At 40.6% G+C, this 25,902-nt stretch overlaps 1 protein-coding gene across 1 annotated transcript in view; it reads left to right on the top strand.

Annotated features, from left to right (window-relative positions):
* The window catches only part of IL20RA (interleukin 20 receptor subunit alpha), a 32,230-nt gene extending 11,661 nt beyond the window's left edge, over positions 1 to 20,569 (top strand). Inside the window, exons 2-7 of the mRNA XM_034990757.1 lie at positions 5,756 to 5,891; positions 11,530 to 11,708; positions 12,737 to 12,912; positions 13,459 to 13,603; positions 17,334 to 17,473; positions 19,672 to 20,569. Of these exons, the coding sequence (XP_034846648.1) occupies positions 5,815 to 5,891; positions 11,530 to 11,708; positions 12,737 to 12,912; positions 13,459 to 13,603; positions 17,334 to 17,473; positions 19,672 to 20,463 (1,509 nt within the window). The 5' untranslated portion in view covers positions 5,756 to 5,814 and the 3' untranslated portion in view covers positions 20,464 to 20,569. The remainder of the gene's footprint in view (positions 1 to 5,755; positions 5,892 to 11,529; positions 11,709 to 12,736; positions 12,913 to 13,458; positions 13,604 to 17,333; positions 17,474 to 19,671) is intronic.
* Positions 20,570 to 25,902: the final 5,333 nt, after the last annotated feature.

Below are 25,902 nucleotides of genomic sequence, written 5' to 3'. Positions count from 1 at the left end.
ATCTGGATCCTGCCCTGCCTTCATGATTTATGTGAGCCCTGCCAGCCCCTGGTTAGTTCAGTTCAAAAGCATTTATTTGCCTCGTGCTGGGGATGCAAAGACTATAAAACATGGAGCCCAATGTCCAACGGCTCAGAACCTGGTGATTCCTTAACTCCGCTCTAGCTTCAGAAAGACAGAAGGGGCAAGGGGCTGGAAACGTTCTCTGGGTAAAGTTGGGCAGGGTTTCCTCTATGCAAAGGTTCCCTAGTTAGTCATGAGCTTGAGAAACTTGAAGGGCCCCACAGGGGAAGTCACCAGACGTGGACACATTTGACTGTTGAGCCTCTTACAGCCTGGTTGTTTTCCTCACTGGTGGATGAACATACAGTCCATAATAGGAAAATCAACTTGCCTCAGCACTCAAAGACAGAGGTTTGGGTAACCTCAAGACTGATTACCCTGACCCTTCGTGAGTTCACTCTGAAAACCTCACCACTTTTTATGGGCGTACATTAGGCACTAATTTATCCATGAGCTTTTCCCACAGTGTAATGAAATGGAAATGTCTTTGACTGTCAGGCATATAAGTAAAACTGCAGCATTCTTAGAGGATGTAGTATGAGCTTTGAGGCTACTAGGAAAATGTTGCACACCATTTTGCTACACCTGGAGATCTATATTTATGCAAGGTAACTCTTGGAACGAATGTAGTAGCCACATTTTATAATATTCCACCAATGAAGTTGTTACAGATTTACCCATTTCACATGTCATTTATCTGTTCTCTTCCTACTAAAAAGACCCAAGAACAGAGATAGGACTTTCTCCTTATGGTGTATAACATAAATGAGGTTGAGCTAGAAACTTCCCCAAAGGCCAAGATATTACAAAAGGAAAATAAACACTGAGAGCAGACACAAATCTGAATGATGTGGCTTACAGATAGAGCTAACCAATCATTAGTTGGAAGTTCATTAAGTAGACACCTCTCTACTGACCTTTCACAGCTTTGATAATGCAGAGGCCATCTTAAATAACCACAATTCAAGGGGCACCATTAAGTATCCCTCCATTGCTCAAAGTCCATACCTGGTCAGGGAAGCTGAAAAGGAGCCCAGAGTTCCCACCCCTTTTTGAGGTCTGCTGAGTTCCATCTTCTCTTCAAAGACCAGCCTCTTATCCAGATGACTGTCATCAAGAATGCCCCCCACCCCGCACTTTAGTGGAGACCATGCATGACTGTAGTGTATTCTGTAGGGGAGACCAAGAGCTAAAGCCCAAGGCCAAGGCAAAATATATTATTTCTACATCTTTAAGTTTTGGTATGGTTTCAAATTGATAGAAGGCATGTACTCCGCAACTAAAAAAGACACCAGAATGGACTCAAACACATCCTTTTAAAAATCCCTGTTTTTCTAGTCACCATACATTGTCTGAGGATTGTGTCAAAGCAGAAATAGAGTTCCTACTTGCATTCTCCAGGATCAGATATGGGCCAAAATAAAAGAAAATACCCTGAAAGGAAAAGGAAAAGGGTTTCCTAATACAGGGTGTGGTGGGATCTAAAGAAAGGTACTGATGACATCAATATCTAATATTTATTAATACTTAAATGATTTTATATATGAATATCTAGGATAATATGTGTTTTTTCATCAGTCTTGTCTTTGTTTAAATTCAGATAAGGATTAGTTTGCAAGGGTAGCAGGTGAGTGAGGAGTTTAACAGTGTGGGTTCTGAACCCAACTCCTCTGCTCACTAGCTGTGTGAACTTGTGCAACTTCTCTGTGCCTCAGTTTCCTCATCTGTATAATGGAGATGATAATGGAGGTACCTTCCAGAAGGCTGTTATGGAAATTGTATGATTTAGCTGTATACAGCACATAGACTTGAGTCAGCTACATGGTAAGGATTCAATAAATGTTAGCCACTCTTTTCATTATATGCTAGCCATTTGCCTCACTTCAACTAAATATGATAACATGTAAACGTTTTCACAATATTTATTATATTTTTAAAGTCTTATGTAAGTTGGCTTTTATTCATATACTGTATCTACTATTAAAATAAAATCTCTTAGCCTGTCATGAATGGCATAATTTTTAATCATGCCAAAAGACCTCCCATATCCTACTAAAACCAGAACTAACCCAAGGGAGCAGGCAGTCCATATAACTCTTCTTTGCAGAAAGGTCAAACCTCACCGTACTAAGAAACATCTATTTCCATTGATCAAAGATAAATCATTAAAATTCCAAAATTAAGAACTATTATAAATGATAAAAGTAAATAAATTACTATCAACCCCCCCCCCAATTGATGAATATCCATTTCTAGAAATACAAGCAGAGAGACAAGAGGTGAAGAAAGATTACATGGCTTAATTTGCTCTGATGAGAAATGGTTCAGAAATAGCAAACTATGTCATAACAAGGGATATTTTGTGTTCTGGGGTGACAGAGCTGGGCTGATACCAGAACATGCCCTCCTTTTTCATGGTAGGGAAGCTCCTTGATAATACTTTGATTTATTGACAAGGGAATGATCCCAAACTGATATCTTTTCTGCCTATATATTCAGATAAATAATGTCAATCCAAGAAGAAGACTCTGCAGGACTAAAAGCTAGAATATTCTTTCCCCAGAAATAGTGTACCAAACCATAATATCCATTTTTAAATGTATTTCTATTAAAGGTGTTTACTACTCTGAATCCTTGTCAGTGTATTTACAATGAGTTTAACTAAGCATTTATCTTTTTTAAAAATATTCAAAAAGTTGTCACTGCAATCCCCACTTGCTATTAAAAGGCTAATAAGTTCCCAGTCTTCTCACTGGGTTTTTAATTTTTTTTATAAAGATAAAATCAAACTATTAAAACTTAGAGACCAACCCAGATACAATGTGGGAGAGGATATGCAGGCTGGGAATGCCAGGAGGAGGAGGTTATTGAGAGCCATCTTGGAGGCTGGCTACCCAAAGTGTGGAGATACACATGATTTACCCATAACGTAGACTTTTGGAGGCGGTAGCATATGCATTTCACGTTTCCAATGAAATATATCTTCTTTTCAAAAAATAGAATGACATGAGAAAAAAATGTTTAATGTTTTAGTGTTATTGTCACACTGTTTTCTTTAACCTATTTTGATAATTGACATAACATTTCTAGAGGATCATTAAACAATTATAAAACATGAAGCAAGATGTCTGTTGAACCAATGAACATTAAAGATTGACAGCACATTCCAGAGCATGGTTCATTTCAGAATAGCAAAATTGCTTTATTTCCTCCTAACAATGACCAAAAAAATTAAATTACCTTAACTTGAAATGAGCAATCCATTTTTTTTTTATTCCAGGTTATTTCTTAAAACTGTTTTGGGTATGTTTTAGGCATCTTGAGAATTTTGTCAACTGTTTACTTCCATTAAAAAATAAGTAGAAGGGGAACCTGGGTGGCTCAGTTGTTTAAGCAACCTACTCTTGGTTTCAGCTCAGATCATGATATCAGGCTCTTGAGATAGAGCCCCCACTCCCCATCAGGCTCCGCCCTCAGTGCGGAGTCAGCCTGAAATTCTTTCCCCTCTTCCCTCTCTCTCCCCCCTCTACTCCTCCCCAATGAGCACACTACCATGCTCTCTTTCTGTCTCTCAAAGAAATAAATAAATAAAATCTTTAAAAAAAAATGAACAGAAATCAGAGGTGTTGAAGATAAAGATTTTTATAGATTAAACATTGGAACATATCTCTGAACTACAATATCTAACATAACTTGTGTTTTATATCTCCAAACTTAAGTTGCCACACACCGGAATATTCTAGTTTCTTATCAGTTAGTTCTGTGGAGCCATGTTTTGGTAGTATCTTCCATCCGTGATATTATAATACACAGTCTATTTTAATTTTCATTCTTACAAGATGCTAACCACTCTTCACATGCATGTGTCATATAAACATGTAAAACCACAGGTTTTAGATCTGAAAAGACCCTTGGAACTTTTTATGTTAAAAGCGTTCCTCACTTTTGAAGGGTTGGAAAACACAGTGCTTCATGGCTCTGCCTCCCCCATGCTCTCAGTTTCATCCTCAAAACTCTCATTAAAAATCAGAACCTATTGATAGCACAGAGCAGTATTAAATCACTGATAATTATTCATAGCATATGATCTCCAGAAAAAAAAGACCCATACCAGTTGATACACGATGGTTCCAGAGAGCTAGAGGGATAAAAATCAAAGACAGACATTGGGCAGGCTGTGTCTTTTTGAGATCTCTGCCCCTACCAGACACATACCCACACAGTGATCAGCTGATAGTGCTTCTCCTTGAGTATTTAACTTTCTTCTTAAAAATAAAACTGAGGTATTAAAAAAAATGATCAAGGTTAAAAGTAGGAGCCATCACAAATATAACATATGCACACATACCCAAACACACACTCAGCAATCTATATTTTGGTTACTCTGCTGCATGTTAAAGAGCTTATTTTGGCTTGGAATTAGGGTTGCATTACAAAGTTGAATTCTAAAGCAAAGAATTGTTTTCTCTCTTTTCATTTGGTTTGTGGAATTACAATACATTGTATAGAGCTAATCTTAGCCAAGGATTACCCCAAGGATAAAACTAATTTCTTTCTCCGACGTTAGCCCCAGCCAATTTACACAAGAATTATGGGACTGTAGCTGAAATTAGACCAGCCTTTGGTGACTTAGCTAAATTTCATTTCCTAAGTTTGGTTTGCCGTATCAAAATTTTTTATTTTCCAAGTTCATTGACTAAAATATGTGTCTTTATGATGAGATCTGTTCTTCATAAAATCTGAATGTTTATAAACCCAGGACTTTGTGGTCTCGCCCATATTTTAACATTTTGATTCTTACACGTTACCAATGATTTTTAAAATTTATTTTAATTCAAGGATCATCCTTGTTTTCTTTTATAAGAAACTGTCCTCCACTTTCCTTTTGTCCTTTTCTAGTTTGTTGGTAGTGTCTCAATTCTTTCATTTCTCTACAGAAGTTTCCTACAAATTAATCCTCTAGGATACATTTTCTTAGAGCACAGTTACATGAACATATCGGCATTTGATTAAATATGTTGTCTTCTTTCACCGGTTTCTTTTCTAATTATTGCTTTATTATATACTTTAGTAAAGCTCACTCTAACACCAATCTCCAAAACTTGAGCCTTTCAGGGCCATTTATCCTAAATTTTATTTCTGTATCTAATAAGGAGATCATTTCAGTTATCTGCTGGTGCATTAACAAACTACCCAAAATGGTTTAAAACAATCACTTTATTATTTCTCACAAATCTGAGGGTTAACTGGGGCTCAACTGGATGGTTCTTCCTCTGGTCTCATTTGGAGTCTCTCATGCAGCTTCAGTCTATGGCAGATGGGGCTGGAGTATGCACAGTGGCTTCGTTCCAGCCTCCTGCTTGGAAGGCTGGGCTCAGCTAGGACACCTGAACATTTCCCTCTTTGTGTGGCCTCCAGCAGAGTGGCCCAGGTTTTTACCCTGCAGCTCAGGACTTTCAAAAGGGCAAAAGTAGAAATTGCCAGACCTTCTTAAGACTTAGTCCCAGAGTTACTTCTGCCACATTCCATTGGTTGAAGTGAGTCATCGGGTCGGCTCAGGTTTAGGAGGAAATAGGACATGAATACAGGAAGGTGCGGCTAATTGGGGCCATGTCTGAAGACTGTCTACCACAGGGGTTGTGTTTTCCTTTTTCTCCATTAAGACCTTGATTCTTCTCTACTCCTTCTTCAGTTCTCTGCATCTCTGGTGGTTTACCCAAGCCTACAAATATTACCTTCTTATCCATTAACATGAGGAATATCCTACAGTGGAGTCCACCCGAGGGCCTACAAGGAGCTGAAGTTACTTATACTGTGCAGTATTTCATGTAAGTTGATTCTTTTCCTTTTGGCTAATTTAAAAACACAAGACTCAAACACCTAGTAACTGTGCAAAGATAAACCATCTATTGTACTAACTAATGGAAAAAAGAGAAGTTTTAGATATTCCCTGCTAAATTTTCTTGGAATGTTCTGTCAGATTAAATTAGAAAACCGTTTCTTGGTGAAGACAGAAGCATTGGGTTCTTAGGTGCGGGAAAGTTAATTAAGTGGGGAAAAGAAGTTGGTCAAAATGTTATTCTGTGGCCGAGAAAACAAGGAGGTCCATCACCTCTGAAATATCCAAACTTATTGGAATAACAGGCATTTTTAAGTGAAACTGAGTGCAGAATTCTGTGCCACCAGCTTTTCCTATTAAAGATAGTAGTGAATGGACATTTTCACATTTCACCTGTCCCTCAAAACTCATTGCAAGCAAGAAAGAATGCAGAACATACAGATGATGCCCATGTTCAAGGAAACAGAGCAAATGGCTAAACCCCAAGCCACAAGCTAAGGAGCGTACAAGCAAAATACTGTGAAATCTAAAGGAAAACAACTGCAGAAACTGGAAGTGAATCTATACTTTCTTAAACACCAACAGTAGAAATTTAATTTTACAAGAATAAATGTCACAGTATTAAGAGGCTTACGTAACAACCTAAGGGTATGGAATCTAAGGATTTCTGCCACCAGAAATTGAGGAAATGTCCCCATGAGCCCCAGTTTGGTGCCACAGAATGTCAGAACAGGAGGTGCTGAAAGAGAAATCATGTTCAAGTGACACATTCACTGCAGAGGCCCAGTCGCCCTGGTGAGGAGGGTGTAGGAGGGAGGGGAAGCAATGATGGCTGGGACTAGGGGGACTATGACCTTACTGATGTGTCTTATGGCTCATCAGGCTCCTGCCATTCCCAAATGTGAGGGTGGGCAGGCTCTCCAGCAAAGGGATAATATGACTTGGAGAGGAGGTGTGTGACATACCCTCACTCCTATACCCATTTGCCCAATATTCAATAAATAACTGGCCCTGTTCAAAGAGTAATAGTCCCAAAGAATCTGGCATAGCACCTCTCCATTATTACTGGAAGGGAGAAAGACACACACACACACACACACACACGTGAAAAGTTCCTGAAAAGTTTTCTCATGGGAATAGAAAAATGCAGACAAATAACTGTTCATAGTTTGAGTCCATACACAACATGATCTCTAATGGTAAATAGGAAGAAAAGAAGAAAGAAAGGGAAAGGAAGGAAAGAAGGAAAGAAGGGAGGAAGGAAGGGAGGCAGGGGAGAGAGAAAGCAAACAAGCAGGCATTTAAAGAAAAAATTCCAAGACAAGGGGAAGAATTTTTAAGCAAGTGGGCAGACTTAGGGAAGAGATGGAAAATAAAAATGTTATATGAGAGGAAAACCCTATGGCTAACTGATAGTACTTGAGCAAGTGGTAATGACTCTCTGGAGCTGCACATCACAGGTGCATGCTCAGTCTGGGAAAATGTAATAAAAACAGTAGGAAGACCTATCCTGGTGAGTTTACTGAACTTTGAGAAGATAAGGTACTTTGTGACTGTCATAGCAAGAGCAGGGCTCAAGGAGGGCAGAGGGAGGGGGATGATTTCTGTGTGGCAACACGCAACAGAAGACAGTGATACATCCTCTGAGGGAAAAATAGGTGTGATCTAGGATTCTTAACAAGTTCAACAGATGTATTTTCAAGCAAGTGAGATGTCAGGAGAGCCCTCCCCTGAGATCTACTTGATGGGGAGAAAATCACTAACTAAAGATGATATCTGGCTGACAGGTAAAAATGAACCTGAAGGAAGAGCTTAGTACTGACGAGATTATTTGTCATTGTGAAAAGACTGGTGTATGCATTGAGACCATCTAAGTGAAGAACTGAGACTAAATAGTGATGGGAAATGTGGTTATCGAACTTTCTTATAAATGTTTGAAACCTAAACAATAATATAACAAATTAAAAGGTGGGGAAAGTGTATAAGTATACCAAGTTTCCTAGCAAGAAGCCATTAAATGTGATCTAAAGTGAAAATATTTCATCATCTTGATAACCAAACATTCAATATTTTTCATAAGCCATTTTCTTACTTTAAAAGATCTTTTAGGAACTAATATCTCTTGTGGTGATGAAACACTTGAACTACAACAATTCCTTTAATTTCATTTCAATTTCTTTTTCTATTAAAGTTCAAATCAGGGGATGGCTGAGTGGTTGAGTCGGTCAGGCATCTGACTCTTGATTTTGGCCCAGGTCATGATCTCCGGGTCTTGAGATTGAGCCTGGGGTTGGGTTCCGAGCTCAGCGTGGAGTCTGCTTGGGATTCTCTCTCTCCCCACTCGCACTAAATAAATAAATAAATAAATAAATAAATAAATAAATAAATAAATAAATAAATAAAATCTTAAAGTTCAAATCAGGCTAAATTTGCAACTTTGATTAAAACCACATGTATGGTATAATCTAGTTATGGTCTGTGTATGCAGCCATCTAACCATTCCTGTGTGAACAGAGAAGCATAATGAGATGTCCAAAATCATGTATGCCAAGTGTTTCAGGTAATAGGTTTTAGAGTGATTTCTTTCTCTGTTGATTACACATTTCTGATTGTTCAAATAAAAAAAAAAAGTACCCTATTAACAACAACAACAAAAAGGACAAAGTCATTTTTCTCTCTGAAGAAAATATTCTGACCACTAAAGGCAGTGAACTACTTCAGCGGCTATTTACAGTGACTTCATTTATCTAGAACCTCATTTTCATTTTCGAGGAGTTTTTCTGGAAGCTGGTGTTTTAAGAAAGAAGACATCACTCTGCAAAGAAAAATGGCTCTTGAATATGCCCTGGCCTCCTTTCCCATTAGGTGAAGCAAAGAGCTTGCAGTGTCCTCTACATGTTTATTTGGTTCTGAAAAGGATAACAAAAAAGTACAGTCATCACAGCTCTGTGAGAGCAAATAATTTATATGGTACAAATTCCCAAAATGAACAAGCAACTTGGCACGTCGGAGGTCTTACATGCTTGTGCACGTCCAAGATGGACGGAAAGACGGGGCCGTGTTTGTCACTGACAGGGCTCCAAGCTCAGCTCCAAGGCCAAACCGTCCTTGGTTTGCCGCCAGCCTGTGAACCTAGCCAGGTGACCTTGGGCAACTTACATAGTATGTCTTTACACTTGGGAGCAAGGTTTGTTTCCAGGTGAAAGATGAAATTTTAACAACAGCTTAAATTCTACCTGCCAAAAGAATTTAGTGCAGAAAATATATAGTGCGATACTGAAACCACAAGATTTGTCACAAGCTTTGGAAAAGTGGTTCAGAATCCGGGAAAGAGTATTTTCTCCTCCATCAACCTCTGTCATGGGAAGCTATCCTGCCCTTGGCAGGAGTGAGGGAGGTGGAGGAAAGGGGATCAAATGGGTGATGGCAGTATTTTCCAAACCATAAGTCAAGACCGGTTGATGGACCATGAAATCAGTTTTGAGGGACATAGCTAGCATTATTTTTAATGCAAAGGACTGGAATGGTGTGAAGTGGATTGGAATGGAAAATAACTGAATTGATGGTGTGTACTAAAGTTTAAAAAGCATCTTATGAAACCTTTGTTGTTGTTTTTTTTAAAGATTTTATTTATTTATTTGAGACAGAGAGAATGAGAGACAGAGAGCATGAGAGGAAGGAGGGTCAGAGGGAGAAGCAGACTCCCTGCCGAGCCCGGAGCCCAATGCGGGACTCGATCCCGGGACTCCAGGATCATGACCTGAGCCGAAGGCAGTCGCTTAACCAACTGAGCCACCCAGGCGCCCGAAACCTTTGTTTTAATATGTTAAATATATGTATGTTTCTGTGAGCTGGGTCACAATGTAAGATGGGTTTCTTCTTGTGGCTCACAGACAAAAAAAGTATGAAAGCTCTTAGGCAGTGGTGACCACTTGATGGAGAAGTTGGTCAACAAGATCTTAATTGTATTTCTAACGTCTTCTGGCAGGTATGGTTCTTATGAAACAGGCGACATTAGCTTTCAGAAATCTGTTGCCATATTCTGAAAAGAGGAGATACGCTTAAGCTTTGAGAACACTTGATAAAGTCCACATTTCCTCATTCTCAAGACATGCTCTTGCCTTGACTTATATGATGCCTGTTTCTCCTTCTCCCAGTCTAGCTGCTGTTTCTTTTCTTTTCTTTTTTCTGTTTTAGGTAGGCTCCATTCCTAGTGAGGAGCCCAGTGCAGGGCTTGAACTCACAACCCTGAGATCAAGACCTAAGCTGAGACCAAGAGTCAGAAGCTCAACTGACTGAGCCCCTCCCCGGGTGCCCCTTTAGCTGCTATTCCTAACTGTACTTTATACCAACTTTTAAATCTTGATGATCCTGGAATTTTACCCTAGGCTTTGCTTTGGCTTCATGATAATTCCATTCACACCTATGCTTTAAATGAACAGTTCTGTGCCCTTGATTTCAAAATCACTGCCTCCCACTCACCCCTCTCTCCTGAGCCCCAGTGCCTACTGGGCATCCACAGCTGGATATTTTTCACATACCTGAGGTTCAACACGTGAAAAACTGAACTTGTTATCTTTCCTTCCTCCCACCCCTCCTCCCCATTTCCCAAACCTATTCCTCGGTATTCCTTCTTTTGGGGAATGTTACACTGTCCCAGACAGAAAGAGACATCATCCTGAACACCTTCATCTGCCTCATCTCTTACCTCCACTCAATCACCAAGTCCTGTCTCCCCTAATATCTCTTCCTTTTGTCCTGTCACTTATTCCACGGCCACCATCCTTGTCCAAGCCACCGACGTCTTCCAGCTGGACCACTGCAGTATCCCCTCAAGTGCTCCCCAGGCTGCCACTCCTAGCCCACCATGTTCTCCATGCTGCACCAGTTAGCTTTCTAAAACCCCACCACGCCTGCTTTAATGCCTTCCTAGCCTCCCATGCAACCCTGTCTCTCTCACTGGCTCAGCCTGTGGCCCTTCAACTCTCCCTACCTCAGTCTCTCCCACCTGAAAAGTGTTAAAAATATTCCTCCCCCCACCTGCTATGGGTGTTGTGTCTTTAATAAAGGAAAGGAGAAATCAATATCAACAACCTAGTCACTATCATCACCATCACTATAATTACTGTGGCATGCACTCCAACTTGTGAATTTTCCCTAGACCCTTCATAGCAAGTAGATTTTTAAATTTTATGAGAATGTCAAGGTAATTTTTCTTCCGAGAAAAAAATGACTAATATTTCTTAAAATAGCCCATCAAATTGACCTTCATAGGCATAGCAGACTAAAATCTTACATAATTACTAGAAGAATTGATCACATGTTTTGTAACATTTTTACTGTAGCTCAAGAATAATAATAATAATAAAAAAACATGCTTTCAAAATGTACTATCCACATATAATTCACAGAAAGGAGAGGTGATTGCAGAAACTCAGACTCATGCTCCTGAGGTAATGAAAAAAATTGCCAGCAGCAAATGTGGATTCTTTTTTATCTCAAAGACAGGCACTTTTGTTGTTCTGAAGTGAAGGTCTGAGCTTCCATTGAGTTTTCTGTAATGACTTTTTTTCCTAGTGGAAAGCACAGAGGGTACATCATTATTAATTCAGTTTCTTTCTCAGCAGATATGGGCAAAAGAAGTGGCTGAATAAATCGGAATGCAGAAATATCAATAAGACCTTCTGTGATCTCTCTGTGGAAACTTCTGATTACGAACATCAATATTATGCCAAAGTGAAGGCCATTTGGGAAACGAATTGTTCCAAATGGGCAGAAACTGGACGATTCTATCCATTCTTAGAAAGTGAGTAACACAGTTGTCTGTAAACACAGATATCAAGTTCTCCTGACAATCGAGTGTACCGTCTCGGCCTCACTTTCCCGAGAGACCCGTGCTCTGGGGGCTCTGTTCTGCACTCTGTCCCTCAGCTGCTCAAGTGGCCAGCCCACGGTGCTCCACCTCGCTGGGTCTCAGAGTTTCATCTTTACCATGAGCAGTTTTGCTCATTGCCAAATTCAGTGTCTTCTTGTTCTGAACTTGGTAGTGTGATGATGTATTTCTAGATGTAACTCAGAGTTCAGGCAACATCTTCTTGATGTTTGCTTTTTAAATTTTTCCATCTCTTGTTCTGTGGCTGACTCAGCTGTAGAAGATCCATTCAGAGCTGCCATAATGAAGTTTACAAGTATTTCTCCGGTCCTAGAGCCAGAACCTATCCTCTGGTGCCCTTCTAGGTCAGATGTCATCAAATTATGTGCTCAGACCAAATGCAGCTCGGCCCCCTTTCCATTTTTCTACAGGCCAAGAGCTAAGAATGATTTTACATTTATATGAATAAGAGTTGCAGCAGAGATCATATGGTCTGTAAAGCCTAAAATACTTCCTGGCTGGACCTTTATAGTAAAAGTTTGTGAACCTCTGTTCTAGATCATTCTACTCACATCTTCAAAGTTATTTAACAGTGCTTCATTCCTCCATGGCTGATTTCCACCACATATCAAATCATATTAATTTTATTTATCACTAACTATTCAAGTCACAGGAGTGTTGTAAACACTTTTAGTTGTATTTGCGATCTGTTTATCCATGGGATTAAGCACTAGGTAAATACAACACTTGAACTTTCTGTTTTCATAATGTGTAAGGGAGTGTGAAATGAGTGTTTCAAGATGTGGCATGACTTGGGCTAACCTTAGAGCAATCTGAGTCATCTCAACTAAGGGGGTTGGGGGGGGCTTTAGGGCTTTGATCCCAGTAGGATTATATTGTAGTTTTATCCATGGTGATTTTTACATCCAAACATGATAACTCCCTCTCCCCTCCCTTTTAAGCACAAATTGGCCCACCAGGGATTGCTTTGACGACAGATGAGAAATCCATTTCCATTGTTCTGACGGCTCCAGAGAAGTGGAAGAGAAATCCAGAAGACAGTTCTCTTTCCATGCAACAGATATACTCTAATCTGAAGTACAATGTGTCCATATATAATACTAAATCTAATAAAACGGTAAGCCTGGAATGGAAGGGGGCCTATAATCTGTGTCTCTTTCTGCAGCCCAGATGCAGGGGAATCTGGAAAGATGTGATATTCAAAGACATGTTAGACAAGATACAGTGGAAGCTGATACGTAGACCTCTCAACAACATCCTTCAGATTTCCCTTACAGACACTCTTTGTCAGTGGGGTCTGATGTTGCTATTGGGTGTAGAACCATTGTCCACCTCACTTTGATGGAGAGCTTCGACTTGCATAACATCTGTCAGTCACTCTGCAAGAGAGAAAAAAATGTCAGCAAGGACACAGGGCGAGGCTGAGCAAGAAATCTGTCCTTATGTTGTTATTTAGACTTGTTCCCAGAATGGTTCCATTTCCTGACCATGCTCTGCTGAGCTAAAGGAAGAGGGCATTAAAAAAAAAAAAAAAAAAAAAAGCTTGTAGTAATAATGAAGGATTTACTGGTATCTCAGTGTTTTATTTCCTCCTAGAGCTATCTGTCTGGGGTGGTGCTGGAATTCTTTGACTCTAACTGCTGTTTGCCATCCCCCACCCTAGTGGTCCCAGTGTGTGACCAACCACACTCTGGTGCTGGGCTGGCTGGAGCCAGACACTCTGTACTGCATCCACGTGCTGTCCCTCGTCCCAGGGCCTCCTCGCCTTGCTCAGCCTTCTGAGAAGCAGTGTGTCCGGACTTTGAAAGGTAAGCTTGAAAAGTTTCAACTGGTCTGAGGAAGGAACTCTGAAGAAACTAGGAGAAGTGTGGCAGGTATAAACAAGGTTTTGCATCAACATGGATGGAACTGGAGAGGGTCATGCCAAGTGAAATAAGTCAAGCAGAGAAAGTCAATTATATCGTTTCACTTATATGTGGAACATAAGGAATAGCATGGAGGACATTAGGAGAAGGAAGGGAAAAATGAAGGGGGGGAGGGAGTTAGAGGGGGAGACGAACCATGAGAGACTATGGACTCTGGGAAACAAACTGAGGGTTTTAGAGGAGACGGGGTGGGGTGGATGGGTTAACCCAGTGATGGGTATTAAGGAGGGCCCATACTGCATGGAGCACTGGGTGTTATACGCAAACAGTGAATCATGGAACACCCATCAGAAACTAATGATGTACTGTATGGTGACTAACATAACATAATAAAATAAATAAATAAATAATAAATTAATTTTAAAAATAAATAAACAAGGTTTGAATAAATCCATGTCTACCAGAAACAGGTTGAGACAAAGGTAGAAACAACCATCACCAGAAATGCATTGAGCAGCCTGGGACTCTGCCATTGAACTTGGCCAGGATTAGAGTACGTTTGCATCCTCCCGGGGAACTCTCAGCACCTATCCTGATATCTGCTGCCAACAGGCCTCTTCCATGGGAAGAAACAATTAAGAATTTTTACACACATCTTTTTATTTTTTAATTGTAGTCCCTTTCATGAAGAGAAGTTCTGTGGTCTTCAAGAACATCAAGAACATCAAATGTTAGTGCTAGGAACAAAACATTTTCCTAAAAACACTTGAAGACAGCAGCCTTTGCTCACCCTCAAGAATAAAATTACAGGCTCTGCAAGTTGCACTCAGATATCAGTCACTGGCTACACGAACGTCTGGGATCAGCGAATCCACAGTTACTTACATTGCTTCTCTCTCCTTCCTTTTGTCTCCTTCTCATGTTTCCTGAACTTGGCTGAAGATTCTCACTCCTGTTCGGAGACATAGGGTTAGGAGCTTGGCATTTGCTCATTTGTGTTTCCCCAAGGGTCAGAGGACCTTGAACTCAAAACCTGAACATTAAAAATTAACCCTAAAGTTGGCCTTCCTCGAATGGCCCCTCATCTATTACTCTTCCATCTCCCTCTTCCAAACACACTGGCCTAGGACAAATGTCACCCCTTTTCCCCCAGGCCAGTTCCATCGCCAGCTATGGGATGGCCATGGTGACAGGAGCCCTGCTTTCTTCTTCCCTCACCCCGCACACAGCACAAGATGAAACTGTCCTAAGGAATCTAAAGGGGATATTGTGATATTTGAAAGTGAAAAGCTGTATTTTTCAAACTCTGTCCTTTTATACCTTCCCCTAAAACGAAGGATTCTCTGCCATATGTCAAATAAAACTGAAATGCAGAGCAAGCAAAAGGCAAAACAAAGCAGATTGAAGAAATCGTTTCTGTATTTGGAAAAAGTGCTCTGTTTACTAACAGCTTGATCAGCGGCCAAGTGGTAGGAATGGATTTCCAGTGGAGATCATTTAAGCAGTTGGCAGATTTAAAGCAACTCAAGTACAGATTCCATTAAATACTTCCCGGTAAGAGATGCAGCCAACTTTCTCACTAGTCTAGGACAGGTGACAAAATAAGGAAGTATCTTTTCGGGGTCTGCCCTTTTCCGTGATATCCCAGCTGGACTGCCTCTTTTGGGACCCTCTTTGAAAAATACTTCTGCTCTCCACAGTCCCCCATCCCTAAAATATAACTGCAGTTTATTAAGTTTATTGTGGCAAACATGTCCTGCTGTATACTGAGTGCCATCGGTCATTGTTGTCATGGCATGTTTTAATTAGGGCAAGCTCGGTCCAGAGACCAGAGATTGCATTCAGAGGACTAGGCTGAATCGTGGCCTACTCACGGGGTAGGGAATGCTCAGCCAGCTGCGCCGTCTGCACTGTGTTGTTGCACCCTTCCTTGTGGAACCTGGTGACAGATGTGCTCCTCAGGAGCTCTTTGAGTGCAAGAGGCTGCACTTGGACCCCCGTACCTAGACTTCTCCCCCTGGCTCTTGTTGACCTCCCTCATTGTCCATGACACTTCCACTCTTTCACTAGATAGTTATCTGGAGAGTGACTTTATTGCTTTGTCTCGGGCCTAGGCATCAAGAGTATCCAAACAACTGTACAGATGAAAGAGCTCCCATGACACTCTCACTGGATTCATCAGTATGTAAAGAATATGCTAAAAAAAAAAAAAAGAATATGCTAGAGCTTTTGCCATGTGTGCTAAAGCTCTTCCTTTTTCTACTGCTGCATTAGTCAATATTCTCCAGAGAACAGAACCAACATATATATATGGAGAGAGACAGAGAGATTTATTTTAAGGAGATGGCTCACATGACTGGAGGCTGATGAGCTCAAAATATTGGACAGTCCAGTAAGCTGGATATCCAAGGAAGAGTTACAGTTCTTGTCTGAAGGTAGTCTGCTGGCAGAATTCTCTCTTTCTCGAGGTGGTCACCATTTTTTCTACTAAAGCCTTCAACTGATTGGGTGAAGCAACCCATATTATAAAAAGTAATCTGCTTTACTCAAGTCTACTCATTTAAATGCTAATCTCGGGGCGCCTGGGTGGCTCAGATGGCTAAGCATCTGCCTTCGGCTCAGGTCATGATCCCAGAGTCCTGGGATTGAGCCCCACATCGGGCTCCTGGCTCAGCGGGGAGCCTGCTTCTCCTTCTCCCTCTGCCTCTCTCCCTGCTCATGCTGTCTCTCTCTCTCTCTGTATCTCTGTGTCTCAAATGAATAAATAAAATCTTTTAAAAAATAATAAATAAATGCTAATCTCATCTAAAAATGCCTTCTCAGAAACATCTAGAATCATGTTTCACCCAATATCTGGGTACCATGGCCTAGCCAAATTGGCACAGATAATTAACTATCACAACTTCCAGGATCCTATAGGAGCCCAACAAATAGAAATCAGTCACATTGAGTCCTGTTCACAACTGTATAGTCTGATCAATGGCGGGCCAGCACTGCTTTCTTAAAAGCTGTTCACCAGGTCTTCTCATTCCTCTGTGGACTTTTACTTGTCACGAACCTACAGCACAGCAGCACCTGGAAGGAAGTCACTGCCGTTCTTAGCACACACCAGCTCAGCGACCTCCCTACACACATCCCAAGCCCCAGGCCTACCCAGAAAGTCTAGCCGACCCACTCAGAGGTGGTTCTGTCAGCCACAAAGAAGGTGACGCCACACATTCCCGACTTCTACTGAATATTTGGAAATGGTTGAGTCAAATGAGTGTATGGAAAAGTCAGGGCACCTTAATAGGATCGTAGCAACAGGGCTTTTTTTTTTGCTTGGTTTAAAGTGTATAAGTTGCTGGAATATTAGACACACTTAGCTTCAAATATAAGAACCTGAATGAATCTCACAGCTAGACATAAAATGTTGGAATATCTGCTGATTGGGTTGTTGATGCATCTACACTGTAAGGTTTGCAACAAGTCCAGATGAGTCCCGAAGACCAGCTCTTGTCAGAGAATAAGAATTCTGAGACCCTGTATCACTTTTCCTTCAAGCTTCTCAATTTATAAATGAAAAACTGAGCTCCTAATTGTAAGTGATCAGCCCAAAGCCACCTGACATTGCCAATGTTTTCCCACCACACTGAATCAAAAACTCTCTATCGCTGTTCTTTTTTTTTTACAGACCAAACATCAGCATTGAAGGTTAAAATCATCTTCTGGTATGTTTTGCCCATATCTGTTACCGTGTTTCTTTTTTCTGTGATGGGCTACTCCATGTACAGATATATCCATGTTGGCAAAGAGAAACACCCAGCAAATTTGGTGAGTGTTTAGTGTGGCGGGAATCATTATAAACCCTCCCTTCCAGGCCAGTACAAAAGGAAGCTCAGACACAGGTCCCTTGTACAGGCAGCGTGGGTTTAAAGAGTGGATGAATTAGAAAACACTTCTGTTACTAGATTCTCTCAGTAACATAACCGAAGAGAAAGAATCCTCAGCTTTGAAAAGATTTCACATGTCATGAGCAGATTAGACTAGGTCTTGAGGTACACAAATAAATTTAAGTCGGGATCCATGCTCTTCCAGATGTTCAAGTTAAGTTGGGTACAAGAATTTCAAAATGATACATGAAGGCTATGATGAAAGCAAGCAGCGAGGACTGTGGAGGTACATGGAGTTACAGGGAGAACATGGAAACCCCGAGTAGGGGACCAGGAGAAGTTTTACATCTGGCCTCGCTTAAGAAAGGGGAGAAAGAAGTAGAGCACCTACTGCTGGCAGAAAACCCAGCAGGGACCAAGGTGCATAGATGTTTGGAAAACCACATGATATTGCTGGATCATAGGTTGTTGATGAGGAGCTACAGAAGTAAGACGGGAGAGCGGCTGTTAGGGCCAGGTAATGGGAGAATCGGGTGTTAGTCTAAGGAGTTTGGGCTTTATATTTTCTTGGTAAAGAGAAATCTCTGTAGGGTTTTGAGTAGACAGCGTCAAGGTCAATATCATGTTTTAGATCCAGTTGGATAGTGGGTCTAAGACAATGTTGGAGGGAGTAAGACTAGAAGCAATAAAAGGAGCTAGGAGACTGTGGCGGTTGTCCAGGGAAAGAAGGGGAGAATCTAAAAGAGGAGAGTGGGATGTAGAGCTTGAGACAGGCATGGAATGGGAGCACTTTTAGGAGGAAAATGGACAGGACAAGCATTCACAGCAAGGAGAGCAGGAAAATATTAAGAAGGAATAAATATGCTTCTGGAGGGTTTAGAAAGGCTGGGCATATTTTAACAATAAGAATGATTTATTTGCAAATTATTAAAACATGTTCACATAAACATGATGCATGCATGTATTCCTGTTAGTTCGGTTTTAAATGTTTCTCTTATTCTGCCTCCTTTTAGACTTTATTTTTTTTTTAAGATTGTTATTTATTTATTTGAGAGAGAGGTAGCGACAGAGATAGCAAGAGAGAGTACGAGCAGGGAGGAGAGGGAGAAGCAGGCTCCCCGCTGAGCAGGGAGCCTGATGCGGGACTCAATCCCAGAACCCTGGGATCATGACCTGAGCCAAAGGCAGATGCTTAACCAGGTGAGCCACCCAGGAGCGCTCCTTTTAGACTTTAGAGGGAACTTCCTACTGGCACAGGGAGACGTTCCTGGGAGAAACATTGAGGGGAGAATTGAGCACATGAGACTTTCTGAAACCAAAATATTATAAAAGAATGAGGCTGAAGAATGAAGCCTATTTTGTAAATATTAAATGAAATCACATCACGGGGTGGACAATGAGGATTCAAACATAAGTCATGACTGCATCTCAACAGACACCTTCCACATATCCCCAGCACCATTTTAATCTCAAACCAGTTTTCCTGACATAATTTAGAGTTTCTCTACCAGCCACAAACAGGCAGATGGATTTCCCTTTTTGGCCTCATTATAGTGGGATTAGAAAGGTATATGGGGAAGTAAGTGAAACCATCCCTACTCCTGTGCCTCTTTCCTTCTTTACATCCAGTTTTCACGCCCATCCACATTTCACGTCCAGAGCATGTCCTAACCAGGCCTGGGAACCCAGGTAACCACTGCTAGTTGACAAATACGTAGTCAACAATAATTAACAAAGCAATTTCCAAACTGTCTCACTCAGCCCTCGCCACTTCTCACGTGGCAGAAATTCTAATTTTACACAATTAAAAACTGAGGCTCAAGAAATTAAAAAACTGCCCTGCATTCCATGGGCCAGGGAGGGGGTAGTCTACCCTGATCCTTGGACGGGATACACACCCCTCAGGGACCACTATTCCCTTCCATAAGCCTTTGTGTGTGTGTGTGTGTGTGTGTCTTGGGTCTCTTGCCTCCATGTGAATGAGATTTTCTGTTTATTCCAAGAATAACTGTCACTTCCATGAGTTGGTAAGAATAGGTCTTTAGAACTAGGTGATGACAGTATAAGTTCTACTTAACAGCTGTTTTTCTTGTCTCTCTCAAGTGAAAAGGTGAAAACCATTCTCTTCTCTCTTTATAGATTTTGATTTATGGAAATGAATTTGACAAAAGATTCTTTGTACCTGCTGAAAAAATTGTGCTTAATTTCATCACCCTTAATATTTTGGAGGATTCTAACACTTCTCATAAGGATGTAAGTGTAGGGGAAAAAAGCAACCATGTATGGGACCTGAATGAGCCCCTCAAGGACCAGGAGCCACATCAGGAGGAAATGGAGGTGAAACACTTAGGGTATGCTTTACATTTGATGGACATTTTCTGTGACTCTGAGGAAAGCACCAAGGGTATGTCCCTAACCCAGCAAGAGTCAAGGGGCAGAACAATGCCCACAGATAAAGCTGTCGTTGAATACGAATATGCTGTAAGAACTGCTGACGTCTGTGTGGGGCCTGGAGATCAAGAGCTCAATCTGCAGGAGCAGGCGTCCCTCCAAGGACAGTTCTTTAAGCAACAGGCAGCTTTGGCAGACCTGGGCTCCCAAACACCACTGCATTCCTATGCCCCTCAGCTGCGAGACTTGGACCAGCTGCTGCAGGAGCACGTGGACACGGCAGAGGAACCAGATGAAGAGTCATCGACCACACTGGTGGATTGGGACCCTCGGACCGGCAGGCTGTGCATACCGTCATTCCCTAGCTTTGAACATGACTCAGAGGGATGTGGGCAGCCTGAGTACAAGGAGCTCACGGAGGAAGGCCTCTTGTCTAAACTCTATGAAGAGCAGGTTCCAGATGAGCCATCGGAAGGAAACGAAGCCTATCTCATGAAATTCATGGAGGAATGGGGATTATATGTGCAAATGGAGGACTAACCCCTGAACTTCCCTTTGCCATACCCCTACTGTTAAAAGGCACATGAGTTCAAGCATAGGAGTGACCAAAAAATAAAGGACGTGGGATGAAAAAAGTTTACTCAGATTTTCTGTGTCCATGAGAATTACTTATTTCTTCTCTATTCTCATAACACTACTTGTTTCATTCTGCCTTATATGGGGGGTTGGTTTATGCATGTGTGTGTCTCACGATGATGATGGGCACCTGGAATGCAGAGGCTGACCCACTGTTTTGTAGGCATTCAAAAAGGTTTGCCAAATTGGATGAAGAATTTACTCAGGTGAGCGTGTATGACCTCTTGGTTGATTATTTTCAAACAAACCTACTTCTGCATTTATTTTCTGGGCACTTACCAAGTGTATAGCACTGTAAAAAAATATTTCATGAAGACCATTCATTTTATAAATACTCCTTTGTTTAGAATTTGGTTGATTGTCAGAGCGATGAGATACTTAAAACATACAAATACCACCAAATTAGTGTTAAGTTGGTGACATTTAAACCCAACCCACTATTCAAACACAATAATCCAAGTTCAGAATGAATAAATCAGGCACAGATCTTGATATTACACATTTTTGGCTACTTAAAGTGGCCATATTAATATGGGAATTATGAGAACTTCTGGAGTGTTAACATAAATGTTATTATTATTTTGTAGTCAGAAAATGTCCTCTCAATAACTTAGTAGGCACTTTTAGTAGGGAACTAACCTGAAAGAAAATGCCATCTTTTATGCTACATTGTACATTTATTTCTGGAAATGTGTCTTTATTTTTTTTTAAGATTTTATTTAATTATTTGAGAGAGAGAGAGAGAGTCAGTGCAAGAGAGCACAAGCACAGCGAGCAGCAGAGGGAGAGGGAGAATCAGACTCCCCGCCGAGCAGGAGCCCCATGCGGGACTCGATCCCAGGACCCTGGGATCATGACCTGAGCTGAAGGCAGACGCTTAACCGACTGAGCCACCCAGGTACCTCTGGAAATATATCTTTAAAAAGATATTTACATTGTCTGTAAACTGGAATGTGTTTAGCAGGTGAAGCACTATGTCACTATATTTGTAATATCAAACATTCTATTTGAATGAGCAATACTTCAAAGACCCCTTGGAGTGTGTATGATGAATATCCCCTACCTACAGAATCTTAAAGTCAATAAACAAACAACGATATACAAACAAGGATATACAAAATATACACTCAAGGATATACAAACAAGGATATACAAAATATACAAATACACAAAATATGCAAACAATATACAAACAAGAATATAGAAAAGAAAAAGTTAAATGAACAGAATATATAAGGGAGAATGTATTAAAATTCGCCACAATTTACTGTGGGAACTGAAGTGTACCATAAACAATACCATCCTAGTTAATTTCCAGGAACTAGTCCCATCTCCTTCACCATTCACCTAGAAAGTTCAACTTTGTAGTGACTGCATTAATATATGACAGAATCGATAAAGTTGGCCCATATAAAATTACTGATACTTGACAGTTTTTGACCTGCAGAAGCAGCAATATCGTATTATTTGACCTTAATACATATTTGTTTTAGTCATGAACTCATGATCCATCCATGCTCTTGCAGGAAAAAGATAACATCCATATTTCTTCATTTATATTTTGGCACAAGCAGAGAATCCTGGTAGGACAGATGGATTCTGGAGTCATGGTCTGCAGAGATTGTCCACAAGTCCAAACCATTTCTGATCTAATGATTTAATTTAGACTATAATTATATTAACCAGAGTGTCTGTTCCTCTCAATCTTGGTAGACATGATTCTGCTGGTTTTGAAGAACAAATTTATAATACTAACTGTAAAAGACATTGAAGAGTGGGAAAGAGCGAGGCGTTATTAAGAGCAGAGAGAAAACAAAGTGACTGGTGATAGTTTGGTTTATTTGTTTCAGTCACAAAATATTTACTTGAGCACCTGCTGTGTCTTAGTGTCCTCATCTATGAAATAGAGATGACAACTCACTTAGGGCTGTTTTGACATGAACAGAGTGGGAATACAGAAGGCACTTAGAACAGTGCCTGGCCCGTAGTGAGCGCCGTGTGTTTATTGTTATTAACTGCCAGCGCATGTGCTTAGTGCCAGAAAGACAAGCCATTTGGACACGACTATTTCAACTCAAAGCCCGAGTGTGCCTCACCTGGCTTTTCTTACCCGAAAGTGCCATCGTACTTTGCTTCCTACTTTATGCCTTCAGATTGAAATCGTCAGTGGTTTTGTAAAAGGGAATCTAATTCTGAGTTGCTTTTACATCATTCTAAGCATGTCAGGAGTATCGAGCATTTCAAAAATTTTGTTGCTTCTACATCTTCCACATTACGTAGGTTCTCCTCATGAAAACATCAATTCATGGCCCTATTTCCGGAACCTATGAATTCTACGTTGGGGGAATTAAAATACACCCACTACAGAGTGAGTGAAGCCCATGTACATGGGAAGGAGGGATGTGGAAAGGGACACGGACCCCTCAGCCTGCAACATGGGAAAGATCTGGTGCCCCCAGGCTCAGCTAACTCCCAGTACAGCCCAGAGCACAAATCTACCCAGCATGGTAAATGTAATGAGAACATTAAATAGTGGGCTGCATCAGCACCGATCAGTGCACCTGGATCATAAATCACATGCTTTCTGGCCCACACATTACCACCCTCACATCTTGAGGGGAATTTTTGCTAACCTATTTTGGAAGAACTGGTTTTCTCTATTTTCTTTGTGGTTCCCTTCATGGTATCTTCTATAAATCTTCTATCTACAGTTTTGTTTTTTTGTTTTTTTGGGTTTTTTTTTGCAAAGACTGTGCAAAAGCACGTGCCTATTGTTTGTTTACCAGAGAGTGCTATGGTTGTAGGTATTTTAATGGTTCTTATTTTTCACTACAGGAGATAAACGTAGACATACTCATTGTAGAGTAACTAGAAGTGAAGGGAAGGGGGATAAAAATTACCTGTCAAACCCCCTCCCAGTTTTAACCACTGTAAACCTATTAGGTAGAGAAACGCTTCTCATCTGGGAGTGATTTTTAGCCCCAGTGGACATTTGGCAACGGCTGGAGACATTTTTGATGGTCATGACTCAGAGGAAAGGTGCTGCTCGTGTGGGGCCTGGAGGGAGGGGCCGGGAATACTATTAGACATACCAGCACAGGGCAGCCCCTCACAAGAAGGAGTTCTCCTCTCCAAAGTATCAGTAGTGCCTAGCTTGATTACCTTGGTGTAGAATTTTCCAGACACTTTCAATGTATATATGTGTATATTTTTCCCAAAAAGAGGAATCATACTGAACTCTTTTATCACTTGCTCTTTTCACTCAAAAAATACAACAAACTATCTTATTTTAACTATACTTAGATTAACTTTATGAAGTCTCAGTCTTACACTAGAACTATTGAAATGGCAGATTATGAATTATTTTTTTCTAAATCTAATGATTTAAAATGTTTTTAGTCAAACAGCCACCAAAAGTTGGAGTTATTAAGAGCAAAGAGCTGTGAGTCCTTTACAGATAGCTGAACCTCTCCAAAATGTTATTTTCTGAAATCACTACCTCTGCGGAGCGGCCGGCTGATTGTTAGGTGGTCATTTATCTGTCCTTTGAGGTATTGGCCTCCCCTGTGTTTAGTTCCTACTACTCCCCTCCTACAGTCTTTGGGATCTTCAGTGACAGGTGCTGGAAGGCAACCTTGGCTTTCACTATAAATCCTGGATAAACATTCATGTTTATCACTGATATTCCTCCAGGCTCCTTTACCTGCAATAGCTGCAAGATTTCTTTCTTACTTTGTTAGTTTGAGTCTTTAACAGATTTTCCAGTTGGTGTTCATTTCTGAATGCCAGTAAAGATGCCAGGTTAATGTTCCTATTGCTACATCCAAGGCTCTCTTCAGAAAGAGGTGAAAGCTGGTGTGTTATGCAGATAGAGGGAAGCTCCTTCTGTTCTCAGGAATGGCTGCCTGTCCATGTTTTTACCTAAAACTTGTCTCTGGTGCTTTGCTAAATTTGTAAGCAGATGAGGTATTTTCTCCCTTACCTCCTCAACAGATTTCTTTTGATTTCTCAATCTCTCATTCTCTGGATTAGGTGGCACTTGGAGGTTTCCCACCAACTCAGAAAAATGGACATATGACTCATGTTTATGTTTTCATATACAAGCCACTGAGACAATGAACACTAATGGGGATAAATACTATCCACCATTTGTCTGTCCCTGGAACTGACATCCATGGGACGTACGAATTAGCCACTGTTCTTAAAAGGTTCATATAGTTAAGATAGTTTACATAATAGTCTCTCTTCTCTTGAATTGCATTCCTCCCCATTCTGAAATTGATTCAAAATGCAGATATTTCAGAATATCTGATGTAAGGGGGGGGAGAAATCATGGGAATTTTAATCCTAATCCCCAAAAAGGAGGCATGGGATATTGGATCTTTATTAGATTTATTGGCTTTGTGCTTCTAAAAGAATTTATTAACAAAATTAACTAACAATTGACTAACTTACTAACAATTTGACTAACAAAGGTATATACGGACAAATTAGAAAAAGGCCCTAGAACTTTTCAAATTGACTGAGTGATTGATTAGCAGAGGAATCAGTATGGTGTACTGACTAAAAGTACAAACTGAAGCTAAGAAGTTTGGTTCAAAGTCCAGCTCTGTCTCTTCTTAGGCTTGTCTCCTAGGCAATTTACTTAACCTCTTTGAACCAAATTCCCTCATCTGTGAAAGGGGGATAATAATTATATCTACCTCATAGGGCTGTGGGAGGTTTAAATGAATCAATACATTTAAAGTGATTAGAGGAGTACCTGGCAGAAAATGAGATCTGATAAATGTCAACAATGGAAAAAGCACCAGGAGGCATATATAAGAATTTTCACAGAAACATTATTCATTGAAAAAAAGAAACCTTGAAAAGCACTAATATCTATCAGCAGGAGAAGGCTGTGAAAATGAATAAAGTACACATATATGTGAAACATGAATGAATCTCATAAACATGTTGAGCAAAAAGAGTGGTTCCTTGAAGAATATAGAGGATAATCCCATTTACATAAAGATCCAAAACTTACAAAATTAAACACTATTCAAAATATGTGGTAAAAACTATAACAATTTGAAAAGCAAGGAAGGGGAACCTGGCTGACTCAGTTGGTAGAGCATGGGACTCTTGATCTCAGGGTTGCCCCAGGTTGAGCAAAGAGCTTACTTTAAAAAAAAAAAAGAAGAAGAAGAAGAAGAAGAAGAAGAAGAAGAAAGAGAAGGGAAGGGAGGGGAGGGGAAGGGAGGGAAAGAAAAGGAAAAGGAAAAGGAAAAGAAAAAGAGAAAGGCAAGGAAATGATTAACATGAAGGTTCAGGATCGTGGTTCCCCAAGGACTAGAGGATATG

Source organism: Mirounga leonina, unplaced genomic scaffold, assembly GCF_011800145.1.
Source record: "Mirounga leonina isolate KUSES-001 unplaced genomic scaffold, KU_Mleo_1.0 Mir_53, whole genome shotgun sequence".
In the NCBI taxonomy this organism is placed as follows: domain Eukaryota; kingdom Metazoa; phylum Chordata; class Mammalia; order Carnivora; family Phocidae; genus Mirounga; species Mirounga leonina.
This window is presented reverse-complemented; position numbering and strand designations above follow the sequence as displayed.